Source organism: Astatotilapia calliptera, chromosome 22, assembly GCF_964374335.1.
Source record: "Astatotilapia calliptera chromosome 22, fAstCal68.1, whole genome shotgun sequence".
NCBI classification, from domain to species: domain Eukaryota; kingdom Metazoa; phylum Chordata; class Actinopteri; order Cichliformes; family Cichlidae; genus Astatotilapia; species Astatotilapia calliptera.
In genome coordinates this window covers 19,011,734-19,025,873 of record NC_137442.1, presented here as the reverse complement: position 1 = coordinate 19,025,873, position 14,140 = coordinate 19,011,734, and the positions used below count along the sequence as shown (strand labels likewise).

Below are 14,140 nucleotides of genomic sequence, written 5' to 3'. Positions count from 1 at the left end.
CAGGGACCCCGGAGCACAGCCGCAACTCTGCTCACCTGTTCAGGTGTCCCAAAGACGCGTGATAATGTGAAAACAGAGCGACCGACTCTGCTGAGCTGGAGCACGTGAAGGAGTGTGTGTGTGTTAGTCTGTGTTGTCTTTTCTCCTCCCTCTACACACTGTACACCTGAGTTTCCCCGCGAAGCTCATCATCCCACCTCCACCACCCCCCCGGTCTGCATTTCATCAAGAGGAGAGACGGCCTGGCTGCGTGCATGTGTTTTAGTTCTTCGACTTATTCCTGCAGCTGGGGGTTATATTTAACCTTCAACACTAATACCATTTTAATTTTCTCTTAACCCCGAGTATTTAAGTACCCCTGAACTTTTTCTTTCTTTAGTTGGGTTTTAGCGTGTGAACGGCCACCTGTGTAGTGCATACATGAGTGAGTGAGTGTAGACAGATCCAAACTGTGAGATTATTTGCAAACGTGTCTCCAGGTGAGCAGTATAAGCTTAGAGGACATTACTAGCAAGGCAGGACCACCACAAGACCTTCAAAGCCCCCCCCCAAAAAGAAAGTCCCCTAGGGGTTCACAGTGTGTCAGTTAATTTTTGGTCAATTATCGTCTTTATTTGTTATTTGCATCTCTAAAAGGAAATGTCATCTAGTAGATGGATTATCACAGGATCAGTGTAGTTCTCATTGTGCATTTCTGGAGGGTTTTTTTGTGTTAACTTGTTGTTTTTGTTATTTTTGTGTGTTTGTGTTATAAATCAGGTGAACCTTTGCTTTTTAACTAGATCACACTGGGTTTAAATAAATTACCACAAACTGACTGACACATAGGAACTTCTAGGAACAGTGTATAAGTGTGTGCTGGGATTCAGCAGGAGCATGAGTGAGTTCCTGTTGTCTCTACACCCGATCCCCCCCCTCGCACCCCAAATCTGTGCAGCAGGGTTAGCCTCAGAGAGTCTCAGGGCGATCAGGACTTCTTCATTCATCTGCTCAGAGATCAGCAGCCGTCTCAAGAGGCTTTTTCTGAAGGTCAGACTTCAGGTGGTGATGGATGGTGTGCGTGTGTGTGCGTGTTTGTGTGTGTGTGTGTGTAGAGAGGTGGTGTTTTACCTAACAAGGGTGACATATTAGTGTTAGACTTACTTGAAGGAAAGCGAAGCAACGTTACTTAAGTAGATTCTACTGTAAAGCAGATAGATCTCTCTCCTCCTGACCTCTACTTCCTGTATTTCTGTGTTTTAATGCTTTGTCTCTATGCCAGTGGACTCACTCATCTCACTATGGCTGTACATGTGCCTTTTATTAAAGATCATGGAACCTGCTTCTGCGTGTCTGAATGTTGGGGGCAAAAAAATAGGCCCGGCTCGGCGAAGGCGTCAGCCCGTATAAATTATGCATTCAGCACCGCAGAGATGAAAGCTAAATTTAATTTTAAGGCCCGGTGTGGATGATGGATATGTTTCATTGAATTTGAAGGGGGGGAGATATGAATAACTTTGAGTACAAAATGGCTTGTTCAGCTCCTGAACAATAACACATTGGCAGTTATTGCCTGCATGCAAGTGGCTACATCACAGCGAGATGTTAGCTGTCTGAAGACTTAAAAAGAGAGGAGTGCTGTGTGTCTGTGAAAACTAGTTTGATTTCTGGGCTGTAATTAGTTGGGTTCTGATTTGTTTATTTGACTTGATGCTGCAGGAAAAGCACGGGTGTAAAAATAATAAACGACAGCTGAATCCCATTTAGCTGCTTCACATTCAGGGCACTGCTGCTGTGCCACTGATTTACTGGGACACTTGAATAGAGTGGAGGGGCTCTTGCTGCGATTATTTACAAAGCTGAAATAAGTAGTTGTCCGTTTTATTACTTAATTAACAATCTGTATTTGTTTTTAATAATTTTGCTGTTTTCCCACATTCTGAAATGATAACATTTGTCTTCTGTGATTAAGGTAAAAATGAACACTATTCTCTTTTTTTTATTGCACAGGTTTCTAAGAGTAAGTCAGCTGTTGTAAGGCCTGAATAGACAGAATTTACTGTTGAAGATGTGTAATGAGGGTATTTAAACAGGAGGGGGCGCCTAAGTCTTACATTGGGGATCCTTCATTTGCTTAATAGTGTGAAAAATGGTATAATTTGTGCATTGTAAGCTGCTCTTCTTTTACTGCATGATCATTTTAGTCTCCTAGTAACACCAATGCCCTTTTGATCTAAAAGCCAATATCCTGATTGATCATACCAATCAATATGCTTTATGTAAATCCTTTACTTGCTTGCCATCAGTCTCTTATTTCTAAACTCTGGACTTTTCCACAGCGCACTGATCAAGACTGTTTATGTCTGGGTGTGTGGTACGTTTGGCTGTCCTCCTACACTGAGCTTTATTTCCTGGTGTCTTGTCTCATCTCAGCTCCATCTAATGCCATTAGCATGATCATCATCATGACCATCATCATCATCATCATCATCGAGTTCAGAGGAAACAGAGTCAGGATGATATAGAAATGTGACCTCATCAGTCCAGCCACAGCACTTTATTCTCTTCACACAGTGCATTTGCTTAAAACACAATATATATAATTTAATATCAATATAAAACTCCATTTGTGTATATAAATTATGCATTCAATACAGCAGCTCTTATATATACTTTTAAGCTTTGGTACAGTGGAACATTTATCTCTGTGAGTGCATGTGTGCATACAGCATATCCAGGGGGCATTAGCAGGAAAGGGGGGCAGGAGGTTGTGTGAAAAAAGATGTTTATGTGTTAACCATGTGTGCGTGCGAGCGAGTTCACGCATTGACTAATGTATCAGTGCTCGATCAGTACTGTGCACTCCAGGCAGGCGTGCTGAGGTTAGCGCAGGTAGAAGGTTGGCAGCCGCTGAGGTGGGAGGGCTGGGGCACCACGCAGCAGTAACCAGTCTCCCCACCTACCCCGGTCACAGCTTTACTTTGGGGAAACGACACCGGAACGCTTCCCTGCAGAGAGACAGGGAGAGAAAGAAGCAAAGTTGGTGCTGGGAACAGCTACAAGAAGCATTTAGTGAGAGGGTTTCTTCTCTGGGCTCAAGCAGCTTCAGACTGATGCCCAATGAGACCTTTCTGGTGTTTACCTGAACCATGCTACACTGATGGGAGGCAACCGGTGAGTAGGTGCCCAGAACAGCCTGGGGCTGGGTGTGGGAAGACTGCTGCACCCTCACAGCAGGGGCATAACCTCCTAGAGACACACACACATATATAAAAAAGAACATTATTAATTATATGATACTGGGATTAATGAAAGAAATTAACCATATAAGACCATTATAAATATTTAAGAACACATCAGAGGAGATGCAAGATCTGGTTTGAGGCTTCAATACTGCTTTAAGAAACCATAAAAATACACATAGAACATAATTAGTCTTGAATGTGTAGATCAGTGGTTCTCAGAATGTGGTCATTATAAAGAAATTAAGCTGATTGAATATGACTTTCATGGAAAACAAGAGTTTTATTATAGTGAGTGGAGCTATATCCTCTATTTGACACTCATTCATTATTTTGTTTTCTCTTTTTGAGAAGAGCAAATTAAAAATAATATATAATTTGTTCCTCAGTTTTATCTGTGGTAAATTTGGTGGGATGCAGGTTATTTCACTTGGTGCTGCTTGGGAAATTACACTTGCATGTTCTCCATCCTTCACTCAGTCTGGCTGATGGAGTCATTTAAATTTCCTGCCAACTTTATACAATAATTTATTTCGTAAATTGCCGCAGATGACGGGACTGAATTGTGTCTTCTCGCTCTTTGTCACTGTGATGAATAGAAGCAGCAGGAAAAGAGACCGGTTCACTGTGAGACCCTCAGACTACATCTCTGACAGTGTAACGGCCCCCTCCTCTACTGCCACAGCTTGTTTTCTCTCTCTCTCTCACTCACACGCACACAGGAAGAATGTACCTGTTGGCTGAACAGCTTGGCTGTGGACTTGCTGAGTGGGTGAGGCAGGCCTGCATCCATGCTGAGCTGAGGTAGGGTAATAATACACAGGCACCTATAGGACATTTATAAGAGTAGCTTTATTCAGTGTATGATTGTCTGCAATTATTCCTTTAAAATGTCCGTATTTAACTAAGAAGAGACCTGAGATATAAAGCGCTGGTGTATCCTTACCTGAGGTGAGGGCTGGCAGTAGTTGGCAGGGTTGGGAGGAGGGGGAGGAGGATGAAGGGGAGGTGCTGCATAGATGTAACCCTGACTGGAAGGGTAGAGGGGTGGGGCTTCACCCACTGACTGACAGCTCACATGAGCAAACTGTGAGGAGAGCTCTTCAATCTGTAGGTCAAAAGAAAGGAGGTCAATGCGCACAATACTTCAAACGCACAGCAGTGGAGGTGCCGCGCTGCGATACATACTGTAGAGTATGGCTGTGGGGGGGTGACAGGTAACATCTGCGGAGCTGTGTAAGAGACAGAGTACTGAAGCACCTGAGAGAGACACACATATGGAGACAGAGATAAAGGCACAAACAGTGGCATGTGCTTGAGTGTCAGCTAGACCGTATCTTGCATGTAAAGCACATCTTGCTGTGCGTGTGTGCATGTTTGTGTGTGTATGTGTGATACCTGCTGCTGCGGCTGCTGAGGGGGGGAGCCCTGCAGCTGAGTTTGGCTCCTGATTGGCTGTTGATTCTCTGGAGGGTTGTACACAACCGGGGTTCCATCAGGGTTGAGGAAAGGCTGCCCTGAGAGGTCAAAGGTTGGGTATGAAAATGTGCTTGTCTTCTTTAAAATAATATCTGTGTGTGTGTGTGTGTGTGTGTGTGTGTGTGTGTGTGTGTGTGTGTGTGTGTGTGTGTGTGTGTGCGTGTGCGTGTGTGTGTGTGAGCCTCCGTTCGTGTCAATTACCAGTATGTGGGTTCACTAAAATGCTTCCCGGCGGGATCCCATTCTCAATAATGTAGCTGGGTGCCTGCTCCTCCATGATGGGAGGAGACGAGTGAGGACAAGTGGATGGCAGTCTGTACAGAGAGATGGAGCCTGGGAGCGTTCGAAAGAAGAGAGGAGGGAGTTTTATTATAACACCACTTAACAGATACCACATTTCCACACCCCACCTGTCTGTGCTACAGACATAGCGCGCGGCCCCTCGGCGCAGTCTCAGTGACGTTTTGTTCTTCCTGAAGATGTGAAGAAGGCTGGAGGTGTTGTGTGAAAATTTACAGCTATGGTGTGCGAGCGCTCATGGAGTTAAAAATGTTCACACCACAACTTCCACCGCTTTTCGCTAATTAGATGCAACCACTAATTTATAAACAGTGATTTTTCCCAAGTGCGGCAATGGCGCCGATGTCTGCGCATGCAAACGCGAGCGCTCAGGTGCGGATGAACCGACACGTCTCAGCCTTTGATGAGTGAATTTACACCTTGAACGTGTGACACAGGAAGTGTCACAAAGTCATTAAATGTTACGCTGAGACGAAGTACAAAAAAAAAAAAAAAAAAAGACGCACCTGCACCTCGTGCGTCCCAGACGTTGTTAGCAGGTTGGCGGGTCTTCTGGGCGGCACTTGTCCATTGGTAGGAGGAATCTGACTCTGTGCTGCTCCAAGGTCGGGGGTCGTTGCTATAGCGACAGTCAGTCTCTGTGCTGCTCTGCCTGCTGCTGCCTGTCCAGCTGGAGCCTGAGCTGTCACGGCTCCCCCTGTGAGGCACATCCAGAATTATCCTACCGTCTTATTACCCCATGAGAGGTGCACCATTAAAAAGCCACTGAAATGATCTCTAAAACCTTTCGTTTGTGCCAAGATTCCTAAACCCTGATTCCCACAAACTCATGAAAATAAAATCTGGGTCTTATTCCTGTTTCTGCTGAAAAGCTGTGTGCCAGCCAGGCTGACCAAATTAAGATGATAAATGACTGTGCATCTGTGCCGACGAAGCTCTACCTGAAGAGTTTCCTCCGGGCCTCAGCATCTGGATAGTACTCGTCCACATGCCTGCACACACACACACACACATACACACAGACATATATAAATGTTCTCATCTAAATATAAAAGCTGAAAGGCTGAAATGGAAAAATTGCACTGCAGGCAAGGTTACCTGGTTTCTGCATGGGCGCTCTCTGGGGTGCAGAACGGCTGTAAAAGTATGGCAGAGAAATTAGTGAAAATCCTTTCTGTGCCCGTGCCGCTGTGTCGGTTTTGTCCTCCTTGCTCTCTTTCTCTCACCTCTTTGTTGAAAATGCGCTCCCGTGCTCTTTGGTACTCCTCCTCTCTCTCCTCCACCGACTTGCTTTGCCTCTCTTGGAAAGGGTGGAGACGTCTCTGCTGTGAGGAAGCAAAGAGAGGCCAGGTGAAATCATCAATGGGATCAAAGTCACTTAGGATGGAAATTTCCCAAATGAGCTGCAATATAGGAGGTCAGACAGACCTGGTCATCTGAGCTGTTGTCTCTCTTTAGGATTATTTTCCACTGCTGGATCTCCTCTGTCTTGTCCTTATGCACCTTGTCCACAAAACGCTCCTCGGGTCTTTGACAAAAGAAGTTAGGACTGCTGTTAAGTTTGCACTGAAAAGTAGCGCACTACGGGAGAAATGCACATTGTACTTGCTTACATGCGTGTGCTGCTGGTCCGGTTGATGATGACAGATTTGCCTGTCTGGTCTACATTGTGCTCCATGCCAAAGTAGGCCGCCACCCGATGGACCAGCATGCGGTGGTAGGATGACATGTGAGGGAATTTTTTAAAGGGACTGAGAGAGGGGAAAAACAAAAGGAGAGATACGGGAATAACAGAGGAAGAGGGAAAGCGAGTGGGAAGGTGAAAGTGAAAGAGAAAAGAATAGACTTTAACACTCCAGCGCTATCATAACATATTCACCTAATCTTTAAAACGTGAGTTGTTTTTTTTAAAAGCTCAGTGAAGGTGTCCTTTCACAGACACACACACACCTATTGCTGGTGATGAAGTCAATCATCTCCTGCTCCAGTTTAAGCAGCATCATGCGGTCCCTGGGGTTGCTGTTGAGGGTGTCGACGATAAACTGGTGCAGGTCTATGCCGGTGGAGTCGGTGTACTCCACACTGGACTCTGAGAGCGACACGGGCACAGGCAGGATGTGTTATAAGACAACAAACACAATCCGAAATTACACCGCAATATTAAACACCCCAGGAGAGCCACATGTAAATAGCGGCACAGAGTCCAATTTTATTACATTTTATTTGCTTCCTTCTTTTCTTTCTTTTATGAGATATTTCAGAAAACACACACATACCTTTGGACAGTGAAGGTTTCTTTGGATCTGTGCTGCTCTTCTCCTGCTCTTCCTCTTTACAGGAAGTTCTCCTGTTGTCATGGCAGCTCGATGAGATGTTTGCGTCTGGAGGTGCCTGAAAAAGAAAGAAAGAATAAGTTGAGTGTGGTGGTGATGGTGATGAGGAGAAGGTGGATGATTATGTGTGTACGTGTGTTACCTCGGTTTCTTCAAATGGTGGGCAGTCCTCACAGACAGCTTCAGCACGCACTAACTTTGGTCTAGCCTGAAACACACACAGACACACACACACAAGCAATATTATGAATTCATAGAGTCCAATGCAATCAATATTTTAGAAAGAATGAATAATGTGAGGCAGAATTATTTTAGCTTACCTTGACTTTTTTCTTTGGTTGAACCTGGCTGCACTGTTTCTGCAAGTAAGGATACAATTTATTATAACAGCGTGAACGGGCATCGGTGGAGGGAACGCATAATTTTCAGTGGATCCACGCTTAGTGTTGCTTACCTGCTGCTCGAGCTTCTTAAAGTCACTCTGACACTCCACGCCCTCCTTCTGATTGCACGGGGGCAAGCATGACGTAGGGGAGGGGCAGCTGACGACGTCACATGACGTGACAACGGAGGGCTTTAGGAGGACATCTGTACTTGCTACAACTGCTTCAGTCATCCTTCTAAAACAGAAAAAAAAACAACTTCCACTCTGAGCCTGTTTACCAAGTGGGTGTCTGCATTTGTATATTTTACTGCTATTTAAAGATATTTTGCCTGCATTTGCATGAGTCTCTGTTTCTGTGTGTGTGGGGGCACATTTTTTCTACCTATGTGGAGTTGTTTACTGTTGAGCCTCACAGGTGAATGATGAGGTCATATATCCCATGTTCCCACAGGGCAGCCAGAAACACAATTATCGTCTCCGCCTCTGCTCGCCTCCTCTACTGTTCTTCTCTCTCTCTGCCGGCACTTTACTGGAGAGGGGGAAATAGCCTGAAGAGTTCAAATAACACAGGAGGGGAGGAGAAAAAAACTGTTAGTGGTCATTTAACAGCAGAAACTGCACTACACATTTGACGAACACACTCGGAGCATAAAGCTGCTGGAAATGACATCAAGATGATCAAGTAGCTGAGCTTGTGTGTCTCTGCTTCCAAAATGTTCTCCTGGCGTCACAGTTAATCACTGCCTAACACCAGCGAGCGTTTTACAGTAAACACGCTCGTGTATCGGTGACGGTAACGCGCAGCCCAGTGCTCGGATGCTGCATTTGCTGTGTGTATTTACGTGTGTGCGCGTGTCTGCGTTCGAGCATGTCTGCGAGCTTTTCTTAGAAGCAGCAGCTGTGGAGAGTATCACCCGATCTGGCCCGCTCTGATATTCCTAGAATACCAAGCTGAGTCTCTGATCCCAGTGGTGAGAACATAGCTGAGACCAAAGAGATAGACAGACGGGCACGAGGCAGTGGCATTCCTCCATCATTTCCCAACAGGGCCGAATTCTGCTGTAAGACACAGCTCAAGGGGACACTTACTCCTGTAACACCCGGGACAGAATAACGAGCTCAGAGGATGCAGAGTCCCACAGCGTGCTTATTTAACACCCGACTGGAGATGATGGCAGCCTTTTTTGTTCAAAAAAAAAAAAGAAGAGAAGAGAAAAATCATCTGTCAGTCCATGTGCAACCAAAGTGGTGTTTATGCTCCAGTGAAATGAAACACTGTACATGACAGCAAAAGAAAAGGAATTATTCTCAGTATGGCACACAGGAGACTAAACGTGTGTGTTGGTCTAACATTTTACGTACTACTTAAAGAAGGTGAATCATAATGTACTGATGTGTAGTATTGATTATAGTTCCAAACATACTGATATGACCATCTGCTGATATTAGTTTTGATGTCTTAACACAAAGCTGGAAAAAAGCCGCTTCTCTGTCTTGGCGTTGTGATCCTAAGAAAGAAGAAGCACTTCAGAGACACACACACACTCTCAAACGGACATCATTTCAGAGACTCCCCAGCGTGATGTTGGCCAGTTGCTGCTGAACTGTCCTTCAACCAAAACAGACCAGTTTCATGAGCGCTGCCTGAGGCCGACCCTGACCTTGCACCTCGGAGAGGGGAGGGGCGGCGAGCAGTAAACGACATACAATCAAAGACAAACTGAGTATTAAATGAGAGGGAGCAAGCTGCTGTTGAGCTGCGTTATACCTCAACCGTTGAGAGGAGAAATGGAAAGACGGAGCGGGACTGGGGAAGGATATGCACAAGGAAAACAAGACGAATGGAAGGTGCGGGAAGCAGGGGATGAAGAGAGATGAGGAAGCAGTCTGTGGAGACTTTAAAGGTGAAGAGGGGTGACGGGAGGCGATGGAGAGAGAGCGAGAAGAGTGAAGAATTAACGAGGGAGAGGCTCGCCGTGCAGTCTGTCTCCGGGCTTTTCAGCCGACGGCCGTGAAGAGAGGATTTGAGTGGAGCTACCAGGTTTTTTGCGCTGAGCACTGCAGAAAGTGGCCGGCCGCCCGGGGAGAAGGTGTGACACGATCATTAGCGTGTGACGGATGGCAGCGGGAGGCAGGGAGCGCCAGTACCCGCTACATCATCATCCATCTGCTGCTCTCCCCGAAGCCTCCAACCTCGGAGCCACTTACTCACCAGGACACCTTTCTTCTCCAGCCAAAAGCTGCCTGGCTTATACACACTGAGACACAGGCGGACCAGGGGGAAAATGTCCAGAAACTACTTTAGATGGCCACTGTCAGCTAAAGCGGGTTATATTAAGTCCTCAAGCCTGCCGCAGCCATGTTTGTAATTAAGGCCAATGAAGAGAAAGAGAGAAAGAGAGAAAAGAAATCTGCCTTTGAATAGCAGGGCTATAATTACCATGCATCGTTTAACACAGAGATCCACATCATTGCTTGTGTGCTCTTTACACTTGTAGACATTTATCTTTACATTTTACCACCTCCGAGGAATTCATTCGCATCTCTCCATCTCAAGAAAACCTACAAAAAATAAAATAAAAAATAAAAACCCTCGCTGCCTCTGGCCACAGGAGCTGCTGCTGCTGCTTGTGTTTTGTCTCTAAAGGCTGCAGCTGAATCTAAAACAAGATTTCATATGTTTTCTCCCTCAGCCCGGGAGCTCATTAGGAAATGGCTCAGTGACAGACTGAAAATGAGAGAGCAAGTCTCTCTGGTGTTAAAACAATAACTGAGAAATTTCGAGGCAAACTCGCCGCTTTGTTCATCCATAATGTGTACAGCCTCTGCCCCCACAAGCTCCTAATTGGGCTGTTTTTGTTCCCCCTCTTGCATAATATAAAGGTGCCTCTTTTTTTTGTTTAGACATACAGTATATATTCATTCCAGCTTGCTTGCAGGTTTTTACTTCATCTCCTTGCTGCTGCACCCTCCACTTTAAGACAGTGAGAGATGTATAGGAAACTAGGCTACACATGTGAGATTTAGGTTACAGCACCTGGGCGGCCACAGCAGTCTTATCACTTAAGTATCTTGCGGGTACGACAGCTGCACTGGTCTGCAGCTGAAGTCGAAGGAAAGGCGAGGAAAACACCTACTGTGCATACATGCAGATACAAACACACATACATGCAGCTCATCAGGGAGGAAAGGGCTGGCGATAGAGGGTTAAAACAAACACACACACACATTAAAAAAAAAGTAGGCTGCAAGAAACAGGTGGCATCTTCATGCACAACTTCGAAGCATCCTGTTGACCCATATAGCGGGACGGGCCGGTGTTTGATAGGGCATGTGCGGTCTACTTTCGGGTTGCGGCTCGCTCTCTCTCTCTCTCGGTCCTGGAAGCTAGAAAGCCGGTGGGAGCGTGTGTCGCATTAAGCTGACACACCGGGGCTATTTTTACACCAGGGGCAGGGAGTGGACCTCCTGCTCCGGGACTTCACCGTGCTGTCAGCGTGAATCGGAAGGATGGCGGATGTAAAGCAGGAGGAATAATGTGGATGTTATAGAGGAGGGGCAACTTAAACTAACATTTGTACACTTAAAAACACACACGAGGAAATAAGAAATATTAATAAAGTGGCGGATATTCCTTTGTTAGAGCATAACGGACCTCTTTACTAAAGTAATAATACACATATTGAGTTGACAATAAGAGGCTTTTATCGGCGGTTATCAATCCGCGGTGTCGCTAACATTTCCCCCTGTCGCTACAGGGGGAAATGCGGCTGATAGGTGCGCCCCGGGGCGCAGTTAGCTTGTCAGATTACCGGTGTTAGCCGCTGTCAAAAAGGAGAGCCAAATTACAAAACAATGTTCAACCCAAGTAGATGAGTCGGTGTGATTTTTTTTTTTTTAAGTAAGTGATACAAAGAGGAAACGGAGGTGACATAATAGCATCAAAAGAGAGAGGGGAGCGTCACTGTCTGCCGGCGGAGTGACCGTTAATCGAGCTAACCGCGGAGAAGTACAATTGTTGCCGCGGTGACGGCGTCAGTTAGCTTACCGTGAGCAGGCTGATGTCTTCACTCCCTCCGCGGTGCTTCTGCCGGAGCAGCTTACAAACCGACGGTCCGCCGTACACCCTGCCTCTGCTGATTGTGAGCTCCGTTGCTCCTCCTCCGCCTTTTGCCTATCTCTGTCGGAGCAGAGGAGCAGGGAGGGATGAAGGGAGGGAGAGAGAGAGAGAGAGAGGAGGGCCGACAGCTCTGAACCCTGAGCCACGCGCCCACACACACGCGCAAGGAATGCACGAGAGCCGGCCCTCCAGCAGCCCACTCATCTCCATCTCGGTCCCTGCGTCTCCCTCGCTGCAGGAGAGGCTGTTTCTCTTTTCAACTCGGCTCAGCCTCCTTTACAACTACCGCAATAATCACTAACTACACTTGAATTCTCTTCTATCGGAGCTAAAAATATGCCTCATGTACCCTGTTACCTCATGTAGCCTACTTTGGTTGAGTATTAGCCAGCGTTTTGGGCCAAGCTGCTCCATCACAGCAAGGAAAAAAAGAGATTGTGCTTTTCATATAATTTATTTATAGTTAAGATAACTTACTTCCATTAAAGCTCGTGTAGTCTTAATAATATTATGCTAATAGTACATTTCCAAATAATAGCCATTACTGTGCAAAACTTTTGAGACACTCCTCATTTCTTTTTATTTTGCCAGGGAAATTGGAAACAGGTGCAGGAACTTACTGAAATATGCAAATATACATGTAAATACATTATATAAACCAAACAGAGTTTGTACAGTTCTAACAAGCTTGAAATGCAATATTTGGTGTGACCATCTTTCCTTTTCAACACACGCTAAACTCACTTAAGCAGCTTTCTTGTAATTTCTTTAAGTAGTCATCAGAAATAGTTCTCCAGGCTTCTTAAAGGACATTCAAAGATCTTCTTTGGATGTTTGCTGCCTTTTGTTCTGTTCTCTATCAAGATGATCCCACACTGCAGGCACAGTCCAGTCCAATCCAGTCCAGGCACTGGATTTGATTTGTGATTTGTGACATAGTGCCTAAAGATTTGATTTTAAGGTTGGTCTTTGCTAAGCTTTCTGTCATGTGTAAACACAACACGGCTTCTGATTCATGGTTCAGCATTAGGTAGCTTAATAAACAAGGAAAAAAATGTTTGAAAATGGTCAGGTAGAAGCCCTGGACTCAGTTTGCGTAAAAAATCAGCAAATGTCCAATGAAAAACTCTGGGAGACCTTAAGAAATCCTGCAGAACTATTTCTCAAGACCAGTTTAAAAAAATACAAGAAAGTCTGGCTTTTTGAAACCAAAATATAAAGAACATACAGTGCTGTAATTAAAATAAAGCAATTGCACTCTGCACGCTGTTACAGTTATGGGTGCTCGTATTAAACATCTATGTACATACACAACAACCCTAAAAACTCAATTTTAGGCAGTTTTTTTCTGCTCTTGAATCTGTAGGGGAAAGTATTTTTTAAAGAAAGAGGAAATTCATAGATGATCATTTAGACCTTCTGTTTGCAACTGACAGCCAATTGGAAGAAAGTTGGCCTGGGCAAACAGAAAATAGAGGTAAGACATCTTGGTTCATACAGAGGATTAACTGAGGCCCAGTATAAGATGAATAAGGACTACTATGAATAATGCAAAGCTACCATACTGGGGTCTACTGATACAAATGTGGGGCTGGAAATGAGCATAATGGGTCCAGTTTAAGAGAACATTTTAACTGCAGACTCTAAATACGTACTGGATATGCACTGAAAGGAAGTTCACACTGGCAAATGATTTCTTAATAAATGACCCAACATCTCCAAGCATGAGTACAGAACAGATTTGCATAGCAGATCTGGTAGCGTCTCATCTGTCACTTGGAGACTGGCGTTAAGGTGAGGAATGGGGGGGATCTGTTTTTAAATTTGAACTGTGTTACTTGTGCTCTTTATTAAGAAGAAAGTATGAATGTCACTTTCACTTCAGCTTCCAATCTGTTTAGATTTTTTTTTAGCAGTTACATTTAAATATAATTTCATTAATTACAAGCATTAAAACAATTGTGGTATATTATTCAGACTGTATGTTTTAGCTCCTGCAATAACAAGCGTTTACAGTATGTAGGGCAATTTAAATATTCTACACGTACGGTATATGGCCTATGAATTGTGCAGTTAATTAAAAATCTGCCACGGTACAATGTTAGACCATTCAAAACAGCATTTAATTACAGAGACAAGAGCTGCGTGTGCACGGCCTATTGTGTGAGAATAATTAGACAGCCTGTTATATCACACGTTGGTTAGTTTACCTTGATGAATAGCAAATAAATCGCTGCCTCCTTTTTGTTTTCTGTTCAGGAGCCAAAGACTGGAGTATCCTTTACCCAACCATGGGACTAAC

The 14,140-nt window shown here is 44.9% G+C and overlaps 1 protein-coding gene across 5 annotated transcripts; it reads right to left on the bottom strand.

Moving 5' to 3' along the window:
- Nucleotides 1–2,496: 2,496 nt before the first annotated feature.
- On the bottom strand, nt 2,497–12,153 carry arpp21 (cAMP-regulated phosphoprotein, 21). Of its 5 annotated transcripts, XM_026157038.2 has the most exons (21): nt 11,767–11,895; nt 8,808–8,897; nt 8,101–8,266; nt 7,788–7,953; nt 7,654–7,692; nt 7,476–7,541; nt 7,277–7,391; nt 6,951–7,089; nt 6,614–6,751; nt 6,429–6,528; nt 6,227–6,325; nt 6,099–6,136; nt 5,942–5,992; nt 5,507–5,697; nt 4,902–5,033; nt 4,620–4,738; nt 4,410–4,481; nt 4,168–4,329; nt 3,955–4,048; nt 3,122–3,228; nt 2,497–2,987 (listed from the first exon to the last, which is right to left on the bottom strand). In XM_026157038.2, exons 4-21 carry the CDS (start codon nt 7,947–7,949, stop codon nt 2,829–2,831), a joined length of 1,983 nt encoding a protein of 660 aa, XP_026012823.2. In that variant the 5' UTR covers nt 7,950–7,953; nt 8,101–8,266; nt 8,808–8,897; nt 11,767–11,895; the 3' UTR covers nt 2,497–2,828. The 5 variants fall into 5 exon arrangements, with proteins under 5 accessions (XP_026012823.2, XP_026012822.2, XP_026012825.2 ...); XM_026157037.2 differs by lacking the exon at nt 8,808–8,897 and having other exon boundaries at nt 11,767–12,153; XM_026157040.2 differs by lacking the exon at nt 8,808–8,897 and having other exon boundaries at nt 6,227–6,322; nt 11,767–12,153.
- Nucleotides 12,154–14,140: the final 1,987 nt, after the last annotated feature.